The sequence below is a fragment of the Stylophora pistillata genome, chromosome 3, assembly GCF_964205215.1.
Source record: "Stylophora pistillata chromosome 3, jaStyPist1.2, whole genome shotgun sequence".
NCBI lineage: Eukaryota > Metazoa > Cnidaria > Anthozoa > Scleractinia > Pocilloporidae > Stylophora > Stylophora pistillata.
This window is the reverse complement of record NC_142521.1, coordinates 28,341,939-28,365,923: the sequence shown is the minus strand read 5'-3', so window position 1 is coordinate 28,365,923 and position 23,985 is coordinate 28,341,939. Positions and strand designations below refer to the sequence as shown.

At 39.1% G+C, this 23,985-nt stretch overlaps 2 protein-coding genes and 1 long non-coding RNA gene across 3 annotated transcripts; 2 read left to right on the top strand and 1 right to left on the bottom strand.

The window, feature by feature from the left end:
- Window positions 1-297: 297 nt before the first annotated feature.
- On the bottom strand, window positions 298-7,732 carry LOC111336219 (synaptotagmin-15). The gene is made up of 4 exons (XM_022942274.2): window positions 7,540-7,732; window positions 3,476-4,254; window positions 2,204-2,321; window positions 298-1,490 (listed from the first exon to the last, which is right to left on the bottom strand). Exons 1-4 carry the CDS (start codon window positions 7,634-7,636, stop codon window positions 1,177-1,179), a joined length of 1,308 nt encoding a protein of 435 aa, XP_022798009.2. The 5' UTR covers window positions 7,637-7,732; the 3' UTR covers window positions 298-1,176.
- A 6,612-nt stretch (window positions 7,733-14,344) lies between these two features.
- On the top strand, window positions 14,345-19,036 carry LOC111336222 (AN1-type zinc finger protein 2B). Its single transcript, XM_022942278.2, has 5 exons — window positions 14,345-14,575; window positions 14,809-14,863; window positions 15,375-15,446; window positions 17,403-17,545; window positions 18,252-19,036. Exons 1-5 carry the CDS (start codon window positions 14,466-14,468, stop codon window positions 18,313-18,315), a joined length of 444 nt encoding a protein of 147 aa, XP_022798013.2. The 5' UTR covers window positions 14,345-14,465; the 3' UTR covers window positions 18,316-19,036.
- A 1,585-nt stretch (window positions 19,037-20,621) lies between these two features.
- On the top strand, window positions 20,622-23,507 carry LOC148735433 (uncharacterized). The gene is made up of 3 exons (XR_015999064.1): window positions 20,622-20,839; window positions 22,311-22,499; window positions 23,295-23,507. It is a non-coding gene; the product is annotated as an uncharacterized LOC148735433 (long non-coding RNA).
- Window positions 23,508-23,985: the final 478 nt, after the last annotated feature.

Here is a 23,985-nt window from a genome sequence, read left to right as displayed (position 1 = left end):
ATTTAAACACTTTTAAAACACCGTGATTTACTGCCTTGTTTAACTAACTTTCGTAAGACAACTTGGTTTCGGTAGCCTGTGAGCACGCGCTACATATTCTTAGCCATTATAGCATTCTGATTCATGCTTGCTCAGACGTTTGACCTCGGTGTTCTCGAAACATAACTACCCTTTCTGAATGGGACGCTTGTCCATGCAGGTTTCCTTAAGAAGTGTTTATCATCTAACTCAGTTCTAAAATGTTCTTTGGTCAAATTGTCATGACTGACCGATCATCCAGAGTCAAAAGCTCAGTAATACTTTTCACCGAGTTATTTTTATTTATCTGAATTCCAGTTTATTTCTCACATTTTGTAAAGTTACATTTCACCTTATTTGTTATTTTTTGCTTTAAAAATACAATTACATTCATGATTAAATAAAAAATAAAATACTCTTATATCAGAGCGATACGTCTTACGAGTCTGGTATAAAGATTCAAAAGCTGGTTGTTGATGTACGGAACGAAACAATTCTTTGTTACTAGGCTTTGACAAGACCAGAGCAGTCCATCTGCCCGGGCGCTATCAGTCGTGGTAGTTGCATTGGGAAAGAGAAACTTTTCTATCGCTAAATGCAAACCTAATGATGACTCGGTCATCATCAAATCAAACAAAGCGTATTTCGATTGAGTGGCGAAGAGTAAAACCAAAGAATTACATCAACCAATCAGAGCAAAGGAAATTCTGAGCCTATGACAAATCAAAGTAAAAACAGGCAAATCTCTCCGAGCGCGGGAAAACTCCAATGACCAAGTCGTGATTAGTTTTTTTAGTTTTGGATCTGATTGGTTAAAATGTGGCACGAGTTTTCTGGACGAGTCACATAGTGAAGTAAAGCAGTTCAAAGCAGTCTTGAAAAATTTGTCGAAATCAATTGGAAATTGCTCTACAGAGAGACAATAACTATGTGTTAGCTTTTGTTGCTTAAGGTTTATCATTGAATAAGGAGGACCATTTGTCTCCATTTTCAAACTTGATTTATCTTTGCTTAACTTATGAAAGGTCTTTCGAACTTTCAAGCCGTTGTTTCTGTTCTAAACCTTTGGGTGAAATTCAAATCCTTTGCATATGTTTCGTCGGATAATACTACGCGAGTGAATCACTGAAACCATAAATAAAAGGGGTGTTCTTGTGTTTAATTTGTTAACTTATGCCAATATTTTATCATGTTTCGCGGATTCGTCATCATTTCTGTCCAGTGCTCGCATTCAGTTCCTCTTGCGTACATCATTCCCCCCAGTAGGACCCTGCCGACTAACTGGTCCTCCTTACCCCCTTCCCTCGAGTGCATGATTGACACCAGTAGAGTACCAGAGCCCAGGTCATCTCCGGAAACGGTGAAGTTGAAGGACTCGTTGTACAGCGGATCACGCGATCCGTGGTGAAGCGGTCCCTTTTTAGTCTTGATTATTTTATTTCCGATAGAGAAAGTCACTTTGGGGTAGGAATCTGGAAAAAAAAAAAAAAGGAAAGGAAACAGACACATCAGTGAAAAAATACCGGTAATACGTAGATTGTGTACAACAAGCGACAATAAGCAATTGATCGATCGACTAGGGATTTGACTTTTTTTAAAACTGCTCGTTGCTCGGTTTGCGAGAAAGTAATAAAACCCGACTGTGCATTTACAGTGTATGGAGTTATTTTCTTATTTTCATTTGATATTATCGAATTTCAGGATTTGAAGCACGAGAACAAGTTGGGTTTGATGTTGGCGGCTTTGCTTTAACATATGTAATGTTAAGGAGTAATCGAGCCCGGTAGAATCCTCCCAATCTATCTCGAGGGAACGGAAAGTAAGGATGTTTCACGGAGTACCTCCCGTCCAACACACTAGATCGTCGCGGTAAAAACTCATCACAGTGACTTGGACTCCAAAGGAATGATCGTGTCCATGGCTTCAAAGAAAGAGACGAGATTAAAAAGCTCCTCTTTGTGTTCTTATAGAATGCTTACAGGAAAACAATATTTTTCCGATTTTATCTAATTTAGATATGGTCCGAAATCTTTCAATATATCATAGCCAATGAAAACGGAGGTGATTATATTTCCCGTCTATCGAACGCGAAGCCAAAACTGGGCGGCGAATTCGCTTTTAACTTTTTCGAAACAAAGTGAGGCCGAGGCCTGCGTTACTAAAGTAGACAATTTTTTCCCGTCACCTGTGCCATGGGGCTCCATTTTCCTGAGGTTGGATGCTCTGAGGACGATAATAGTGAGCCTGTCTAGGGTGGGGTAGTAAGACATCGAGATATGAATTTCGCCAAGTTGGGACGGGCTCTGAAATGTGAAGCAAACAAATGTGATCATATAAAAAGTTCAACAAGTGAAAATAGGAGAATTCTGGAACTCACTACTAATCTAATTAACGGAAGCAAAATGCCCTTTGAAACGTAGAAGAGTGGATGTCTCATTGAACAACAAGGAACAATATCATTTCACTATTATCAAAAGCAGATGATATATGAGTGTCTGTTTAGAACTGAACGGCGGTGATTAACCTGTGTAGCCAGTGGTTATTTGAGCACTTTGAAGAGTTCAGCGGCAGAGCTGCGAGAGGGTTGTGGCGGAAAAAGTGGGAGCCTTTCGTGCTTTTGCGGCTCATTTCTTCAAAGCGCTCTCACAGCCGCCAGCTGAGCACGAAAACCGTTGAGTGAATCCCCTGATTGAGATCGTGATAGCAGGCAATCGTCTTCATCTTGTATCTATTCTCTCTGTCAACAATTTCCTCTCATTTATTGGTATCGGAATACATTCCATATTGTTTATTCGACCGGCCTTGAGTACTTATTTGTGATAACATATAGAAAAATTTCAGTGGTTTACATGGGTACATTTTATGTATATCGTTTCAATTCTTGACTACAGATAAGTATCAATTGGCAGACGGTTTTTTTTTTTTGCGTCTCAGAATATGCAGAGAATTTAGAGCCCAAGGAAATTGTGAAGATTCGAAAGCAGTTGTAAACTACTGATAGCTTTGAATGCACTGAGTAGGATCCCCCGCTGTCGATCAAAATTTTTAATTTCTTTTTTGATTGCATTTCGGAAGTGAAATCAGAAACCCGGTGATAAATAAAAAAGAGAGTTAAGCTTGTTTTTAAACGTTACTAAAAAATGTTTGAATCATGTCAAGAAGTTGTCAACTGTACACGTTTGAAATAAATAAGTTCGAAAGGAGATCGTGCCAGAAAACACGTCTCCCAGAATTTTTTTTTTTTCTGTTCAGTTTGAAATCCGGAGGAAACAACTTTTATGAAAAATTTGACAGAAGTGAGCTAAGATACAGGAACCTGTGGTTTATTTATGCACTTATGACCACTTGTTGGGATAATATTTAGGAACAAACAAAAGCGTTTAATGACTGACGCTTCCATCAAATTTTACGTATTATGACTGATCATACAGTCCTGTGATCAGGATAATAAACTCACCTCCTCATTAGCGACAAGATCCCTCCATAACTCAAGTTTCTGATCTGTGTCCAATTCACTCAGAGGAAACAAGACTTCCCCGATTACACTTTGCTGGCTCGCTCTAAACCCGTCATATACGGACAAGCGAAGAGTGCACCTTTTGAGCTCTGAAACAGGCATGTTGAAATAAAACATTTCATCGAAGTTTGGTCGACATGTTTTCCTTTTACTCTTGCTCTGGGACACGTTTTTCTCCTTTTCTTCTGGACCAAGAATTCGCAGTTTCACGAACGGATCGCACGTCTTTGAAGCTTTGCCGCGCGTAGAAAGATTGCGTGCTTTGACCAATGTCACAGCTAAACTTTCTGCTGATTTATCGTATTCTAAATTGAACCAAATTCGTCCAAGATGGTCAGATGGGTACATCTCGTCTTCTTCTTTCTTCTCCTCTTCCAACGCACTTGCTGGGCTCGCCTCACGACTGGAAATTGAACGAGATGCTTTCCCCTCAAGCCGTTCTTGTGCGTCAAAGAACATTTCTTCGCTCGACATCGGTGAGAGTGATTCTTCGGAGGAAAGGATCTTTTCTTTCGTTCGACACAACTTTTTCTTCGCTGGAAAAGGCTGTTGAGACGTTTTAACGGTGAATTGCGGTGGTTGAACGGTAGTCTTGGCTATCTGGGAGTACTGATTATATTTTTCTGCTTGGCGCTGTCTTCTAACAAGGTACAACGTGACTAGGACTGTAACAAGGACTGACCCAAAAATGACTGTTATTGCCACAGGCAAAACTGGAACTGAAAAAAATATATATATAAATCAAAGATAACTAAAACCGAGATAAAAATTTCATGTCATGGCTGCAGATACCGGAAGTATAGAATCCACGCACGGCCTTATCTTGACATCCACTCCGGCGAGCGTTAATCTTTGTAATTTCAACATCTAGTGTTTCCAATTCTTTCTCAAAGAAATTATTGAAATCGGATCACGTACAAAGTGTGAAGGGCGAGAAGAGTTTATGCATCCAAATCGTCAAACGTGTGATAAAAAAAGAACCATAAGAGAACCAGACGCAAACATGACAGCAGTGTAAGATGTAGGGAAAGCTACACTGGGACATCTCATTGAACAATACATCAGTTACAAGAGTTTGACTAGATCTTCGTACAATCCTTTTCTGTCGGCAAATGCTGAATACTCTCTCTGTATTAAGTGAGTCACGTGTATCAAGGACAAGTCTCAATTACAAGAGCGTTGATTGAGACCAATTCGCTTGTACGCTTTTGAGTATCATAGATGTAGACCTCGTTTATAGAAAAGGGATGTGGTCAGATTATATGTTGAAATAATCAGCTAATTCTGTTAAGTAATGAAGTTAAGCTCGCAGTCGCGACCCTTCTATTTCCGGCGGGGAAAACTAAATTCGTCTGGTCAGATAAATCTACGATTACATTCCACAGCAAAAATTGAAAATTAAAACTTGTGCCGGACGGAAATCCATCACAAAAGAATCTAGATAAACGAGAAAACTAAGAAAACTGAATCAAAATGAAAAACGCGTAATTTGCTGAGGTAGAATTCAATCCTGGATGTAAGTGAAGTTTCGATCATTTTGAACAATGAAGAGTTTCGGAGCCAATCCGAATAGTGCTAGTCAAAATTGTTTAGTGCGTGGGGTATTCTCTGCTTGGGGTGAGATTTATTACGTCATTAATGGCGCATTTTCAAATCAAAATTTGGCCAGAATTTTCCAAGCTTTTCCTTTCAGACTCATTTAGTGGTGTGTGTCTACTTTGGCGAGCCCTAGCTTCACTTTCTCTTTCGCATTGAGAACACTTTGCAACGAATCAAAATAAATGTCACTTGATCGTGACACAGCTTATGGTAGAGTCACGTCTTTAAGGACGCTTGTAGCGTAGAGTGTTCTAGACACACGCAACGAACTCAAATTACATCCCTTTCTTTTACTGAGTTTCATTACCTTCAAATCATGTCAGTATTCACTGACCCTTTGGCCTACGTATAGCCGTACCCTCCCCTCCCCCCTCTTTCCTTCCACGAGGGGAGGCTACGGCCACTCGTAGGCGACGACCCTTTCGCCATCATCTCCAGACTCTAGTGTAATACCCAAATATATGTTAAGCCATCGCAGTGTTTTTTTTTTTTTACCATGTTTTTATAATTTATATCATTCCTGTCTGTAATTATTCATAAAGAGCTTCAAATGTTGATTACCGGATTATAAAAGCTTTCGCTACGTTTAAACTCTGTTGCGTTCAAGCTAGAGGGAAACGGTGCAGAAACCTTAAACTGCTCCGTTTTTGTTGTCGTCCTTATCGATGAGATTAATGAAAGCGCTAAGATGCAATTGGCACAAGCAAAGAAAAGAAACAAGGCTTTCTTACCTGTTCCAGGAGTACCGGATCGTTTAATGATTCAACTTACAACCTCAAAGCAATTTCCAGTAGACAGCTAGAAAAATCTTGGAAATTATTATACGTGTTTTATTGCTAAGATGTTATCTAGATGCTTGCAAACAGGTTTTTCTCTACTTCTCAAAGGGATTGGTCCAGAAATCTCGCGCCACTTTTATTTCTAAACCAATCAGATACAAAACTAAAAACCAGTCGTGACCTGATCTCAAGTGTTTTCCCGCGCTTGAAGCAGCTCGCTTGTTTTCAGTTTAAGTCCTTGATGGCTGCTCTTTATATTATCCTTTCATCTGATTGGCCGTTGATTTTGGTGCGCGATCTTCAATCGGACACTGGAAAGGGTTGAAAGATCTTTAACTCAAGGCGCGGCGCGCTACTCAGTTATTTCCAGCTTCTCACCACGCGCAAGCTTGCATCAAAGCTATATTCCTTGAAAATTTTCAAAAAACGGGTGTACCAGGTTTGAATTAAGTGACTTAAAAAGAACATAAACAATTCTCAAAGACAAAATTGGCTGGTGTATATGTCTTGATACGGTCATTTATCGTGGAAATAGGTGAAGAGCATAAGTGAAATTCTCTTTAAGAACTGTTATTGCCAAATGTGGTTGTCAACTTTTTTCTTTTGTTGAAGAGAACGAAACAAACAGTTGCTACGGAAAACTGTCTGTGTGAAGGTTGCCCGACATTGCATTAAAGTACGCTATTTTAATTTCACTTCATTCGTAAACAGTCGTTGTCTTTGTATAGCCAAAATTAAAACATTAGTTGTCATTTTAATTTTGTTTTAAAAATATACGTGGAAAACAAATGACTTTACAACTGGTCAGTTTAGCCTAAAAAATAATTTTTTTTCGTAATTTAAGTCCATTTTCTGGTATAAATGGGGAGAATTCGAAGAATCTTACTTTCAAATTTCAGTTCTTTCACCACAGTCGGGAAAATTAATGTTATATGGAGTCGATGTTCGTGCGGTATGAAGGAAAATTAAGAAAGCGCTAACGACTAAAGAAACTCCTTAGAAGCGCCTGCATCCCGGCGAAAGTGAATTAAAAGTCTCACTATAGATCTTCATTTATTTTCTTCCGAACAAAGGAAATCTGAGCTGAATCTGTGCTAATTTTGGTTAATAAAGCAAATCAAACGCTTTGAAACCAAAGCAAGTTTTTTTTTTCTGACTCCTGTAAAGAGCATTTAACTTTCGATCCGACAAACTGGTTCACTTGCGTCTAAACAGATTTTTATTATTTTTTTTTTCAGTTACGAACTTAAAATTATCAAATTATATGCTGAAACAGACGAATCACATGAACAAAATAACCAAGCTTTGGCTGCAGTTACCGTTTTGAGGCATCCTTGTTTATAGTATTCACCCAAGAAATAAAACGAATGGTATAAGGTATTTTAAATTGTCTTGTTGATTTTAAAGTCAATCGTAAATTTGTCGCAGTAGAGGGTGATAAAACATGCCCTAGTTTCTATTATTTATGACAACATTAGATCTGTGCTACAGAAATCATGAAAATCGACCTCAAATCGATCTCGAGCGTAAAAATTCTCTTGAGGTGACTCCCGTTATAAAACAACCAAGGTCCCTTATATGAAATTTAACTGAATTTATAGTCAACAACAAGACGTAAATACTTACAATTTGTGTCCGTCGAATGGCGGTTTTCAGAGACCGTATCGAACAAAGTTAGATTATTCGAAAATTGGTTAACTTCAGTTTCAAATCCCCTCACCATTCTAGTGGGAGATGAAGCTTAGGAAAAAAATGCCAAGACGCCTTCAACCAACATTCGCGTCCTGACACGCTCACAAAACAATTTAACCAATTTTACGGTCTGTTGTTAGACAACTAATTATATTCATAGCATGTATTTGCAATTTAAATTGTTTTTCTCCACGTTGCAGCTGTTTCATAGTTAAAACTTCCTCCATTTGATCTGAAATTGTCTGTTTTGTTCCCTCGGTTTCTTAACGGCTTTGTGCTGGTAGATGATAAATATACTCATTGCACACCTTTCTAAAATATAGCCCTTATCATCCGCTTTGCAGATATGCTAACAGATTTCGTTTGGCAGCTTTTTTTTTCATGTAAAATTTTCACCCGCGCTTGTCATCATGATCAAATAGTCAATTGGAATCATACCGCGAAAACATCGAGATATATTTGACATTTAATATATTGAATAAAACTCACTGCAATTAATCTCTTTTCGGGAGAAGGAGAACATTCATGATTATTCTAACTTAACCTTTAAATATCATGATTCCATTGTGAAATACTCTAGAAATCTTATTTATATAATGCAAATATCTGCTTGAAGCACGATAAATTGGAGTGTCGCTTCGAATGCATTACAGAAAGTAGTTAAAATATTTTGTTCTGTTTTTAGTGAGATCAAATGATGTAAAACTTATAAAATCAAAGAAATATAAACAACAACGTTAGAATAATAAGGATCTCAATGTTCATATTGAATTTTGTCCACAATAATGGCTACCTAAATGAATAAAAATGAGGTTTACAATTTTGAGTGTCACTTCAGACAAGTTATAATTGACAGTGAGTCTGGGTTTGAAAAAGCCCTACGGTATTTTTTAAATTGCGCGAATTGACGTTAAACTTTCTTCAGATGAATAGAAAAAAAATTTATTATAACCCGATTTAACCTAAATCTCTCTTATCTTTGTCTCAGTATCTTCTTAATTGTTTATAAAATGAATTTTTGAAGATTTTTTTGGCGGTAACTCAAAGGGTAGTGGCTAAATGAATCAAAATGGCAAGTTGTGTCGGCTGAGAACCGAACGTGGACAATTGGAGCGTGGGTGGGTTGGGGCGGAGGTCCTCGGAAAACTTACTTAGTAGGGTAAGCGGGAAATTTCGTCCTTCTGATCAGATGGAAAATTTAAGTCTGGATGGCAAGCTAAGATTTTAGTCAAATTGCATTTCATATATGGATCCATATGACCAAGGTCAGTGCGATTATCAATATAATCAAGTTACAGAAAATTGATTGGCAGATTCTAATGGGAATTCAGTAAACCCTGTTATCGAGATATCTCGGGGCCGGCCCACCTTACATTCACCGATAAGGACAAATTAAATTCTTGGAAGGGGAAGTTGTGGCCAGATGAGTTATCGTTAACCGAATCAGCCAAGTTAAAAGGCCTTAAGACCTGAAAGTTTTTGCCGTAGACAAATCTTTTTATTTCTTTCTATTATTATTATTATTATTGTAGCAGAGAAATCAACTGAATGCTACATTCTAATCAGGCAGCACAGGGCGAAAACCGTAACCTATGAGCCATGGAGTAAAAAATAAATGTACATTAACTAATCTTAAAAAGCTTTTCCGTTGTGTCTACGGTCCTCCTTCTAACAGGAACTCAAACTGCCACCTTGAAAGTCCGGGCAATATTCAGCGTGCCCGAGAGCACTGCCCTCTGCATCTTTCGCAGTACGTCTGTGCTTCTGCCTCCCGCCAGTTCGCGCAGCATGACATCCAGCTCCCGTGACCACCCCACGAGGGCATCCATAATGATGTTATATTGCTTCACCTCGTAGTCTGGGAACTGCTGCCTTAGTTCCCAGCGAAGGGGTCCGTACTTCAGTGTCTTCTCTTCATCCTTTCTTGTCCGATTGTTAACCCACGGGCAGCTCACTTCCAGCGTCACAACTCTCTTGCATATATGATTTACAATGCGTGCATCCACCCTAATGCATCTGACCTCTTGTTGATCAGCAAATATAGGGACATCCCAATAAGCTTTAACATTCTCTGACTCATACACGGGCTTCGGCTTGTCGGGTGAGTACCAGGGTGGTATCTCGTCTATAAATCCCTTATCATACAACAGTTCGTAAAACAGTACCTTCAGTGCTGCGTTGTGTCTAGAGAGATACTTGCTCTGGGCCAGCGCACTGCATCCTGACAAGATATGTGCCACACTCTCTGGAGCCTTGCCGCATAATCTGCACCTCACATCGCCTTCCCCGCTTGTGTGGGTCTTCTGACTCGTGTATACTCGCGTTGGCAATAGCTGCTCGTATAGCTCGACGAGTCCAGCAATTGTGTGTGATGGGCAGTTCTTCCACTCTGTGAGCCACCAGAAACACTCATCGGCACTCAAACTCTCATCCTCCAGCCTAGTAGTCACTAGACGCCCTTGCCATCGTTGGTTTCTGATCTCATCCTCTAACTTCTCAATTTGGCACCTCCGCACCTCTTTCTTGATCCCTTGCGCGTGTTCCAAATCCAACTCCTTCGCGCACTTAGCCGCTTCTTTAAAAATTGACCTACGCCCCATCCTTGCCGCTTGCTCTTCAAACTCCCGCACCATTCCCAGTGCACGATCTTCATTACCAGTCTGACTGACTGGTAATGTAGTCTGACTGCACCCTTAATTTTTGTGGCTTTGTACTCCATATCAACAGAGCGCAATCCCCGCCCTCCTCTACTTCTTGGCATATACAACAATGCATTCGAACTACATGGGTGTCTACCCCCACTCTCAGCAACAATCTTGCGCGCTTCCCTATCGATCTGCTTAAGTTCCATCACCGGCCACTGTTTTGTCCACATAATATATCCAAGAACAGGCAATACAAACTGATTTGACGCTACCACCCGATTATAATCGGACAAGGGACTTGTCCAAATAACTGACAATCGCCTGAGATACTCTCTTGCTGCACACTCCAGGACCAACTTATCCTCCTGCCTAACACTCAAGTACTCCAAGGAACTTGTACCGCTCACCATCATCAAGACATGGTATTCTAGTCGACTCCACAACTCTCCCCCCTGAGACAGCAGTCACTTGTATCCCCTTTTCACATGGGCCAACGCACACTTCTTTAGGTTCCACTGAAGCCCCACATCCTCCATAGATGACTTAATCATCTTCATAACCCGTTCAAGCTTACTCTCCTATGCAGCGAAGATCTTGATATCATCAATGTACAAGAGTCCCGTAACCTTGCTGTTAATAGGTTTGGACATCCGGTATCCTTCAGCGGCTCTAATCTTCCATGCCACTGGGTTCAAGCGTACGGTGAACAGCCTCGGACACAATGCATCCCCCTGTGGTAACCCTTTGTTGAACTTAATCCTTTCGGAGGTCTGTCTCCCTTCCCTTGTGATCGCCACTACCTTTGTGTTCCAACTCTCACACAGTTTAGCAATGACTTTACACAACCATGTGGGAAACCTGTGTAACGTCATCACCTCATTCAACCAACTATGATCTACAGAATCGTACGCCTTTTTAACATCAATCCAGGCCACGCTCAATTCCCGCCTCCTCCTATGACAATCCAACGCAACTGTTCGGTCGATCAATAAGTTGTCTGTTGTTCCACTGCACCCTGCACGTGCCCCCCTCTGCGCACCCTCCCTTAGATCGTTCTCCTCAAGATGCTGGTTTGTTGTGACAAGCAGACGCGAAGTGAACCACTTATAAAGCGTGTTTAGACAAGTGATGGGTCGTTGGTTGTCGCTGGTAACCTCTCCGGGTTTTGGGATTAACGTTGTTTTCCCTTCAAAAAACCATGCTGGATACTCTTCCTCATACTCGGAGATCACACGGAATGACGAAATAACACCCTCATGCAGCGCTTAGGCACATTTCCACCAAAAATTGGCGATACGATCCAGTCCAGGTGCGCTCCAATTCTTCTTCCGCGCTAAAATGTTTACAGCCTCACTTGTAACTATGTCCCAGGCCTCCACTGAAGGAGGGACGCGATCGTGAATAATAGTTCGCAAATCATGCAGCCATTCCGCGCTTCCGTTTCCCGTTCCGTTCCCTTCCCATAATTCCTTCCAAAAGCTACTTGCTTCTTCGATATTAACAAACACCTTCTCCTCTAGTTGCTCATGCTCACTCTCTTGGTCGCTCTCTTATTATTATTATTATTATTATTATTATTATTATTGTTATTCTTTTAATCGACCTATACCCCGATTCAGTTTGAAGAACAAGGAATGTTGGGTAACAATGTCGTTGTCTAACATCTTCAAGAAGATCGTTCAATAAAGGGCAAAGATTAGCATGGTTTTCTCAATGCCGGAAAAATCCTTTCCATTCCTTTGAAAAAGGCTCTACCTAAGATATCCACGGTGTATGAAATGAAATATTTTTGGTGCGATTAAATAAATCTGAAAAACTGGGAGCACGAACGAACGGACTTCGACTTAAAACTCCCACATCAACGTAGAAGTTGCGCTTGGACGCGTTCGCCCTGCATTCCTCTCGCGTTCTTCTTTAAACTGCGTATCAAGTGGGTGATGCATAGAGGGAAAATGCCTTTTGCTCTTTACGAAAACATAAATTCATGCTAAGCTCACTTAACGAAAAAAAAAGGAGATATTAAGTGTTTCACGGAAAACTCTTCTTTTTTGCATCTGATAGTCCTATCTAATCCATTCTTGGAGTATCATGATACATAATCAAAATGAAAATCTTTTGATGAAAATTACACATAACCTTACGCCGAAGCCGGTAAACTTTCCCATTTTGTCAGATTACCTTTGAGTGTGAAGCTAAAATGATAAGTTCAGTTTCATATTAAGAGTACAATTTGCTATTTGAAGCCTATATGCAAGTATGGCTCTGTCTTTTACATTTCTTTTGACTCAAACTTCTCAATTTTAGCAATTTACCTTTTCATGTCAAGTTAATAGCTTATATTTAAAGGTTTTTATATAAAGTGCTTTTAAAATCTGCAACTACACTATATAGCTTTTTATGCAAATAGAGCTCTACCGACCATATTTTTAGGGGACATCAGATGAATGGCATAGAGCTCAAAATTTGTCACGTCGTGCATATTTTCTAACCTTTACTTAAACTCAAACTTACTCGACGGAAAACAGACATGATAAAGCCAGAAAACAGAAACGACAGAGCTCTGCAATATTACAATACACGCCGGTAGCAACACATTATTTCTAACTTACATCCACCCTTGAACCCTCACTGGCTCTTCACCTTTTCGGTCGTCTGTTGCATGACGCTAAATAACCAACAAATTGATAACATCCAGAAAGGTATCCTTGTGAAAAAATTCCCTCTTTGAACAGTTTCGAACCTGACTATTTATCTTTTGGAAGCATCTTACCTTTCGACTTGTTAATATCAACAGTTTATAAAGCTCCATTTTTTTCTTTTCTCACAGAATCCCACAGCAACAATTTTTAAAACACTCTTCAGAGGTTCCTCAGATACACGACTTTTTACATTTTACTCTCGGCCTCTGATATTATACATCGTCGTTGTTCATTCATTGCGTTTGTAGATACAGTGTTTCTAAGAGCCGGTCATCATCTATTGCCTGAAGGGGGTAGAGCAGTCAATTTCCTATAGTCGCTCCTTTATACCTGTTGGCGACGACTGATCCACCCTCCGTCCCCCCTGAAAACCATGTGATCCCCTCAAAAATTCTCTGGCTAATCCGCCCTAGTCCATAAAATAGTTGCCTGATTTAGCCTTATTCCCGTTTGGTGATAAGTAAAAACAAGGGAGAAATGGGAAAGAGAAAGAAAAATGACCTCCCATACATAAAGTCCGAAAGCTCCAGGCAGCTCTTGGGCTCAATGTAAATGTATCCTTTCAAGTTAGAATTTGCGCTCGATTCTCGGGTTGATACACGCGCATGCGATAAACACCAAACCGAGTGGTCAGCGTGTCGGACTTGCAATCCACGGCTTCCGGGTTCTAGTCCCGCCCTGACCCCTACGTGGATTTGTTTCACGTTAGCTGCGAGTTCAAATCCTCGGCCACGCTTGAAAATAGCCGACTGCTTTGCCTCCGGCCAGTTGGGATTCTTAACAATGTTATGTACAATTTGAATTATTTGTTTCAGTTGTTTTCTCGGCTCCATTAGCACTTTGTGTGCTATAAAGACTGCCGAGGGTAAAATAAGTTTTTTGTTGTTTTTGTTGTTGTTGTTGTTGTTGTTGTTTTTTCCTATTCTTTGAGGTGTTCTTATATCGAAGCGGCAACTGAAATCCTTACGTGAAGAAATTACCAAAGTATTATGCGATCATAGCTTTGAGAATAACATCAATATGGTGATCGAGCACTTGGCAATTAAAAGAACCAAGAAAGGTAAAAAGCTAGCGATAGGTTTCGCTTTGAATCACAACTACGAGTTTACATAATCGCAAAATAAATTGTTGCTTACCAACGTTCGTGGGTCTTGACTACTTTATCGAGGATTACGATCTAGCTTATCTTCTATTTAGAAACGATCTTGGTTACATGGGGTCTTATCCTGGACTGAAACGCTAACTATGAGTTTCTGTCTTACAATGAACTAATCGCGGAGGCGTTAATCTGCGGTAATTTAATTTAGCTTTAGCACTCATCCTCTCTTCATTTCGAAGAGGGAGACTGGGAATCACTAGCCAGCGGAAATACGCGTGACCAGAATAACCCTGATTCTTCTGGAAACTCTGTGGGCAGAAAAAGGTTGGAAACATCGTGACTCGGCAAAATGGAAGGAAAGGGTATAAAAGACCAGGCGAGAACGATGAGTAAGGACGTTTGGAGTAGATTTTCATCATGGCGGAGGAAGCCGATCTTCTTTCCATCGGGAAACATTGTAGTTTAGCGTCGTGTAAACGGCTTGATTTCTTACCATTTCAGTGTTCTCACTGCAAAGAAATTTTCTGGTACGTTTCCTTCTTACCGAGTTATTTTTTTCCCTTCGGATTATGTTAAGTGTTAAAATTGAGATGGTCACTGGGATTAGAGGATGGTGAGAGTTTTTTGACGGTTTGTTTTGTCGGCAAGGTTTAGACACGCTTACTCGTTTGGAACGACGACTGATAAAACTTTGAGTAGTGTAAGTTTGTCTTGAACGTTCTTAGTTTATTGATTTATTCGTATCTTTTGTTTGTTTTAGTTTAGAACATCGAAGCCCGGAAGAACACAAGTGTTCGACTGTTGGTTTATCAGATGTAAGTATCAATTATAGAAGAGGGCTTAAATAGATCTTTCAGTGGCTAGTAGAATCAGGGATATTGAAGAAGTTCTACAGAACAAGAAGTAAGAACTACAATGTTCCTATCCGACGTTTTCAGCGAGACAGCAAAGAAATATGCTGACTGTTGGTGAATCTGCATTATTTTGGGCAAGTCTTACCAGAAGTGGTTAACAAATAATTATAAAATTTTTCTGTTTGCAACCATTTTCTCTCCGATTGCTCTCAAAGATCTCATCTGCTTTGCTCCCAGTCATGCTCTTCTTCTTTCGCTCAGAGAAAGCAACATACAGTTCTTTTTAACTGAAAGAAAATATAGAAAAATTGATTCTGATACCCTGCAAGCAGAGATCCTTTCAATCTAGGAAGATTGAAGGGACCTCTACTCGCAGGGTGTGATTCTAAGAGCTCAATAGTGGAAAAAATGAATGATTGACCTTCACAAACAATTCTTTGTTTGAATTTTATGTTTTTGTTGTTTGATACAGGTTCATGTTCCCGTTTGCCCAATCTGTAATCAAATTATAAAGAAGTCCCATCATGAGGATGTTAATAGACAGGTCAGTTTGTTTACTTCATGTCTCTGTATGTGTTCAGCTTCTCCCAGAGGGTGTAAAGATATCCATATATTATGTTTAAGTATAACTGTACTAGTGTTCTATCACAAACATGGCAATCTGATTGGCTACAATACTTGCTATCTGTTCAGTGATTGGTAGTGAGTTCTGAGTAGCCTTATAATGTGCAGTTGTTAACCCTTTGACCACTGATAGTGACCAGTATCTAATTTCGCCTTACAATATCACCTCTGAATCACACATTAGGGTCATGAGAATAGAGGAAATGATCACCAATTATAGAAAGATCTTGATTGTTACACAAATTCTCCTTGTAAGTGGGATGGAAATGAATAAAGAACAGTATCAAGAACTTGCATACTGTTGTTACGATGTAAAGGTTAACAAAATATAATGGGAACATGAGCCTGCTAATGAAACAGGACACATTCCTGTTTGAAGCCAGGATAGGTTAATTGACCATGACCCTTGCTGGTACAAATGTAGGCTTAAAAAAGCCATCCACATAAGACTTCATCCTAGTAACATGAATTAGAGACAAAGGAATCAAAACTATTGAGAAACACAACAGTTGAACAGTATTAAAGCAGACCTCTCAGGGAACATTGTGAGGGAACAACAACATTTGATACAATATTGAGCTTTGTCGTGTTGTCAAGTCTTCAGTGGATAGTACATTTATTTGAAAATAATTTGATTATTGGGTCTTTATAGCTATACGTGAGAGTTGATTAGGGCCTGACGCCATCATCAATTTGGTTTGGGTAGAAATGTCACACTGATAATCTTATTGTTAAGCTGTATATTAAAAGTCCAGAATGTTCATTTGAATATCCACTGCATGGGGTCTGCTGAGTCACAGATGTAGATCCTTATGTTGACCTAAGCAATTGAAAACATCTTCAAAAGGCAAAAACAAGTTAGACCACAATGCATGCATATGACTTTGGTTTAACTGGTTTAAAAATGTTCAAACTTACCAAAATGTTGGAGGTGGACAAAATATACATACTAGTTAAATTAACAGTTGAAAGAATCAAACTAGCTGAAATGGTTCAGCAGGACAAAAGGCTTAAACTAGCTGAATTGGTTCAACTGGTAAAAATTGTCAAACAGGATAATGGTTAAACTGGACAAAATGCACATACATGCTAAATTGTGTCAACTAGTTAAAATAGTCAAAGTAGCTGAAATGGTTCAACTGAACAAAATGCAAAAAACTAGCTGAAATGATTCAATGGGTTAAGATTGTCAAACTAGCTAAAATGGTTCAACTGGACAAAAGACACATGTTAGATCTTAGATTGTAAACAAGGGTCAAAATCATAAACTCTTTTGGTTCATATTGATACACCCATTTGCTGCCCAGTTCCCCTCGACATTGAATTATGAGAGCCATGAAAATATATAATTGTTTCAAGTCTCATCTCTTATCGTTGTTGTAATCTACAACCAGTTGCAAAATGAGTTGAGACATGTCACCACTACAAAAGATAATTATTCATCATGTGATCCAACATGTTATAAATTATTCCCCCATCCCTTCTCTGCAGTATTGGTAGCTAAGCAGTACCATGTACAAAACTCTGATAAATGACATTGAATTAGGGAAAGGAGGCTGCATTTTTGTTTTGCACTAAATTACTTCTGGGCCATCTGATAAAGTAGGGAAATGCACTTTTTGCTCAAAGTGTCTCAACATTTTTGCAAGTGGTTTTAGTGTTTAGTGTGTAGAGAAGATCTGTTTTAAGAGAAACAGGTATAAGTCAATGATATTGAAAAATTTATCACTTTAATAACTGGGATCCCTTGAAAGTCCCTAATCTAGGTAGTGTTTGACATGTGTCATTCACTTGTAGACCTCAATGTCAACAGCCTGATTTCATGGTAACTAACCATTGGTTAATTCTTTCTGTAAACTGTTGTTTGTTGTAACAGGTTGAAAGACACATCCTCAGTGGCTGTAAGAGCCTTGTGGTGGGAAAACCAAAGAAAAGTAATAAATGTTCTCCAAAGACTTGTCATCAACATGGACTGATGCCATTTGTGTGTCAGGAATGTAATAAGAATCACTGCATAAGGTGAGCATTTGCTAAGTAAACCAATCTTGGAGTAACAAAAATGTTCTTTTGTTGTTTCTTCAACTCAATGGTATTAAATTTTGTTGCCCCTTGATAATTCTTAAAGGTGTTTCATGAAGGTGCAATCCTGGACAAACACTTCTTACTAATGGAGTTCTAGGTCTCAAATGTATGTTACAGATGAACTTTTTCCACTTTGATTTGTGGCCCAAGAGCAAAGTGCGTGTGCCATAAGTGCAAGTGGAAAAAACATGCATCTGTCACTTACAGACTACAGACTGAGAAACAAGGTCAATAAGATATTTATTACAACTCTGGGTTCAAATAGAGAGGTAGAGAGGGAGGTTTTTATTTAAAACAAAGCTTTTGAACCTAGTGGGCATACAGTGAAGTGTGACCCTCTAAAGTGACCAGTAACAGCACATGTACTCAGCCCTGCAAAATAATAAATAAAACATACATTTGTAGAACATGTTTATCTCCTGCCCCCCATAGCATTTGCAAAATTCCCAATTGATTTTCAAGGTACTATTTGCCAACCAAAATAGATATACCAAATCAAGGATTTGCATGAAAATATTAATATTTGTAAAGCCTAATTACAATTTCTTTTCTTTGAGAACATATATATTTTTTCTGCTCAAGTTATTCTAGAACTGATTTGTGCCAAATATCAAGAATATTTCTTTTGTATTCTCTTTCACAGGCATAGACACGCCGAAGATCATTTCTGCACAGCTCTGAGGGTTCCAATGGTTTCCTGTCCATAAGGTCAATATGTAAAAAATATAAAATTATTAAATATGAGTAGAAAGTTGTTTGACAAGAATTTAGTTGTTACATCTGTTACTATGTTAGAGGGGCTCCTTCGTAGGAATAAGTAAATCAACTTCATTGAACAAGAGTATCGCCTAGAAGTAATTGTACTCAGAAACCAGTGAATGTCATCTCTTTTGTTTTTGTTTTCGTTTTTTTATTCTAAGCTAATTCTTTGTTTTCATTTGTTTGTTATGAAACTCAGAAAACTATGAATACTTTGGGGGCATTTGTGTACTGACCAGTTGTAATGAATTTCAGCACTATGAGCAAACTTCAAAACCACAAACCAAATGCTGTTGTTGTTTGCAGCTACCAAATCAGCTACCGCATACCACTGAAAGTCTTTTCTTTATAAATACATTGTTATAACCTATTTCTATACTTGGTTATATTATTATTATTGTTGTTGTTGTTGTTGTTGTTGTTCTGATAAATGAAAGCATGACAATATAAGCAGTTTATATTCTCTTGGTGGAAGTTGTCGTTTTTATTTTTTAATTTGTTAAATAATCATTTGGTCAGTGAAATGTTGATATGTATCGTGGGAAGAGCCTTGCCATAAATATCCTATACTTTCTTTATGTAAGTAATCAATTAGTTGTTATTTACCTAATATATTTTGAGAGATGTACATAATGTGGGTGTAAATAAAGTGAAATTTAAGCAAAGGCATTCAGATAGTGTACAGAAATCAGTGAAAGGAAAAAAGAAAGTTATGTTGCTTAATGAGGTGTATGGCGCCTTAGGTTATTTTGATGGTTTATAAATCAATTATATAGTTAAAAAATAGCATCCTAAGTGATGTAAGCTTGTTCGGGTTTAACAAGTAGCATAACAAAACAGTGTAATGAAGTTTCAAATCAACTGCAGCAAGAGATCCCGAACTGCATTGGTTTTTCTTTACTTTGCTTGGTCCAAAAATCTCGCGACATCCTATCAACCGATCAGATGAACAAGTATAAGCCACCGCGTCTTGGTCACTCATGGGTAATTTCTAATTGCGTTGGTTTTGTTTTTCTTCGCACTGACTGGAAGAGAAACCTTACATCTCTCTGTGAACCAATCAAATGAAAAAATTATTAAACCATCGCGACTTATTCACCCGCGATTTGGAACAACCTTAATCGATCAATGGTAATAGTAATCAAAGTTTAATGTCTTTACGCGGGGCATGGTTACCCATATTGCCCGAGCCAGTGGCTCATGTATGAAACGCAAGACAACAACCCACCCATCCCACCCCAGGGGAGGACATTCATCACCAGTAATCTCGTGCGTGAGAAATTAATGTCTCCTACCCCCAACCCTGCAGGAGACGGGACCTCCATTTATTCGTCGCTATCCGAGACTAGAATATCTAAACCATTTCTTGATGTTACAGAAAGGCAGCATATTCTTCTCAATTATTTTAAGACCTTGAGTGTTGGTCCGGCCGGGCTCGAACCCTCGACCTCCCGCACATCAGTCCAGCGCTCTCTCCATTGAGCTAACCGGGAGGCGGTTAAAATCGAGAGTTGACCGATTTCCTAGATTGCCTTCCTCAGGCGCGGTGATTGATGAAATCGTTACCCTCTCAGCCAAACATATGCAGCACTAGACCAACCGGTCCTTGCTCACACGCGTTTTTCCGCGCTTTTGACACTTGCCCGTCATTACTTTGAGCTCCCATTGGCTCCTCGTGATGTTTTACTCTCTTCTGATTGGCTGTTGTCATTACTTTGGTTTCGGTTTCACGACTCTCAATTGGAAACCACCCTAAAACGTTTTAGGCAGTCGATTTTTTTTCCATTACGAGTTCTTGTTCGCATTTTTTTTCAGTTCTGTGATAAGCTGTCTTGATGCCTTTGGTTCTTGTTTTATGACAATCAATCAAACTTGCATGCATATTAGTTATTCAATTTCTTGTTTTCATTTTAACTTCGAATACTGAGTTTTAAAAGGAAATGTCAGATTTAATTCGTGTCAATAACGCTGTTTAATAAAAGGAATCTTCGGTTTTCTTTATTTAGCTGTTATTGAAATATTTCCAGCTTAATGATCAAATTATGAGTCAAGGAAATGTTCAAGACAATCCCATGAAGGGATGTTAAGCTCACCGAACATCCAATATCTTGATTTCACATGGAGAGAGCTTGCAAAAGTCAAATTAACCCTAGTGAAACACAAACACATTTCTATTATGACAAGCGGTCTAAAGTGGCAATCAATAGAAACAGGAGCGAGGTGATTGGCATTCATCCTGTGTTCAAAATGAGCAAATTCTAGAGCCAAAACTGGTTAAACATTGAACAATTGAATCGTTAGTGACAGCCAAGTTTTAATAAATCACGCTAGTACGCGTTTGAAGAAATACTCGGTATCAAAGATCAACCGAGATCTTTCTTGAAAAAAATTCTTGTGACGCGAAAACTGAGGCATCAATCCTTTTATTTCACGATTTGTTGAAGGTTTCTATTTCTGTAAAACTGATTGAAGGTAAGCACTCGTTAAGATTTTATTGTAGAAACGAAAGAAAATGTATACAACAGTTACGTTCATCTTTTATTACCGCCTCATATTTTGTGTTGTTTATCCTACGAAATCTGATTCTAAGCTGGCCGAAAGCGTTCGTAGTAAGTCAGTTGTTGATAAATGAAAACAAATCGGAGGAAGAAGTTACTTCAAGCACTTCCTTACCTGAACTGTCTTCCAGTGAACATATTTGTGATAAATGCTTTGAGTTATTTTCACGTTAAATAATTTGCCTTAAAACTGATTTAAAAATCTTTAAGGAGACCATGGGAACCTCTTTCTAGTACTATCACGAAAAAAATAAATTTTGAGAAAAGTGAAATCTTGTGGTGATCTTCTGTGAATTCTGTATGATAGTATAATCCTTGATACATAAAACTAGACAGAATTGGAAGAAACCCGTGTTTTCAGTTCGAACTCGTGGCAAATTGCTACGGGCTGCAAGGACTCTGCGCGTGGAACGTTTGGCGTTTGAAATTTGAATCCTTCGTCAAAAGAATAAAAATTGTAAATAGTATGATGGTTTCTTGTACTTTTCGACCCCTTTTTGAGGACACTCTCTAGAGGATAGAGCGAAAAAGATAAACTAAACAAAGGCTATCTTCCATTAAAAATCTTGTTGACAGCGGCAAAGCTTTATGAAGGCCATTTACAGTAACATGACACCTTGAAGCAGCTGAATAAATGAGGTTGTGTTAAGCCAGGACTGCGGGGAAATATCACAAACATCTATTACGGCTATAGCCTTGATATCATTCACAAATAATAAGCATATAAAAAAAGTGAAGATCGTTAGCGCTGTGGATCTCCATCTAGATTTAACCTTTACTTTCACAGACCGACATAAAAAGAAGACAAAAGTTCTTAAGTAAAATTAATTTGTTACGGTAATCTTTCGGAGCTAGATCTTATTTTTAGGGTGGCTGTTGACGCCATGTCGATTTTGAGTTAAAGGAAAGACAACAGTATTTGTTGCTGTTCTTGCCTAAGCAGTGACAAAACCCCATCCTCCCCCTCAGCCTTCTTTTCGACTCCTGCTGCCCCCACTTCCACCCCCCTCAGCCTTCCTTTCAACTCCTGCCCCCACTTCCACCCCCCTCAGCCTTCCTTTCAACTCCTGCCCCCACTTCCACCCCCCTCAGCCTTCCTTTCAACTCCTGCCCCCACTTCCACCCCCCTCAGCCTTCTTTTCGACTCCTGCCCCCACTTCCACCCCCCTCAGCCTTCTTTTCGACTCCTGCCCCCACTTCCACCCCCCTCAGCCTTCTCTTCGACTCCTGCCCCCACTTCCACGCCCATAATTGTAGAACCACGATCCTGTTTCATTAATTTTTTTTTTAATAAATTTTAGACGCCAATCGTATTTACCTCATAACAAACCTATGGGCATTTTCACAATTTCTTACTTCGGTACTAAGTAAATTTTTGCTTCCAGATATGTCGACAGCACGATCCTTTTTCCTCTCCCTCCTCTTAATATGCTTCCTGTTGGGCCACGCCCTTGGATCAAGATACAGAGAAAAGTTTAAGGAGAAGATGGAGGAACGGTCAGAGCGAAGAGAGGAGAGAAAAGAAGAGGGAAAAGGGACGGTTATTGGGTGGAGACGAAAACGAAGTATTCAGGGTAAGAAAGTGTTAGTCTCAGTGCGACACTTTTAACGATTTTGTACAGCGATTGCGGCAAATGTAACTTTAATCGTAGGCGCTGTATGTGTTGTGTGGTCATGTCGTGGAACAGGCTGTCGCTCGTACCTGGCTCACATACATACATATACTTTATTTAATCTCGAATTTGGAGTAGCTAAAGAATAAGCTAGTATCTTCGAGTTACAAGTATAATTCTAAATACTACTAAAATGTAAAATGTAAAATGTAAAATTGTAACATTCTAAAATTTAACTATGAGAAAGAGTCATACTGTAGAATCTTGCGCTTGAAATCAGAAAAGTCAGACGTTCTAAAAGAGTCCGGAAGAGAGTTCCATAGTTTTTAAGCCATATATGAAAAGGAGTGAAGACCATACGATGGATGAGATCGCTCGAAAGACTCGTCTTTTCTGTCAACGTGTTAGAAATGTACTTTGCCTCAATCTATAACTTGTGTGAAGGACCGTGAGAGTCTGGGCACGGAATTAGTTGCTTTAAAAAGTGACTTTTTTTCGCCTTGTGGAATGAAGAAGTGAAGAGCGGTGACGGGGTAGGGAGAGGAATGTTTCTTTTGGAAGGGGATGGGAGGGTCGGGGGGTGGAAAGAAGGTGGAGGTTCCGGTGCAATGTCACTTGTAACGCTCTTAAAACAATACTTAACTCTTTTCAGCGAGATAAATGAAGGCTTTCTGAGAAATCACCGTAAAGTAACCTAGATTACCACTTGGGCCGTCTGGATTTGTGGAGTAATTGAGTCTTTTCTTTTCTTCACAGTTTCACGACCAGAAATCAGCAAGGAAGAGGCAACAGACTTCATTAATGGCTACGACTCTGATATCGACTAATTCAGGACATTTCTAGTTTATCCAAAATGTGAATGATGATGGTGTATTTTAGTTCATCCTTTCCGTAGAATGTCTCCTTGAAACGAAAATAAGAATGTTTTTCTGCAAGAATAACGAAGAGAATAAAATCCTCTTTACTCTTTGCATCGGAGTGCAATTTCCCATTCCTCTTGGATAAATTTTTCTTTTGTACCAACCAGTGCGCGAAAGTCTGCATGATTCCAAAACTGCCCAACCTTTCTAACAAATTTTGAAATAATCCATATAGCTGTAACTGTTATAGAAATTTTATTTGCTCTCAGTCTACGCAACTGCAACGCAATACAATACACGATGGCTGGTTTCCTGGAAGTTGCAAAGACGAAGCAAAACTTCAGATCGTAACTAATGAGCGGCGACAAAAGCGTTGATTACGAGAATATAGACCCGAGATACTGCCCCCCAAAAAATTAGCATTAAAGTTCTTCATAAACACTTACAACGTTCTCAGCCGTCAGTCACAGTTTCAAATTGATCGGCCCACAATATTTGGGACGGCTTTTAGGAACTGTACCTTTGTTTTTATGGAAAGTTCCCAAACTACCCAATTCTCTTCAATTTCTGTGTATTTTCTGCACAAA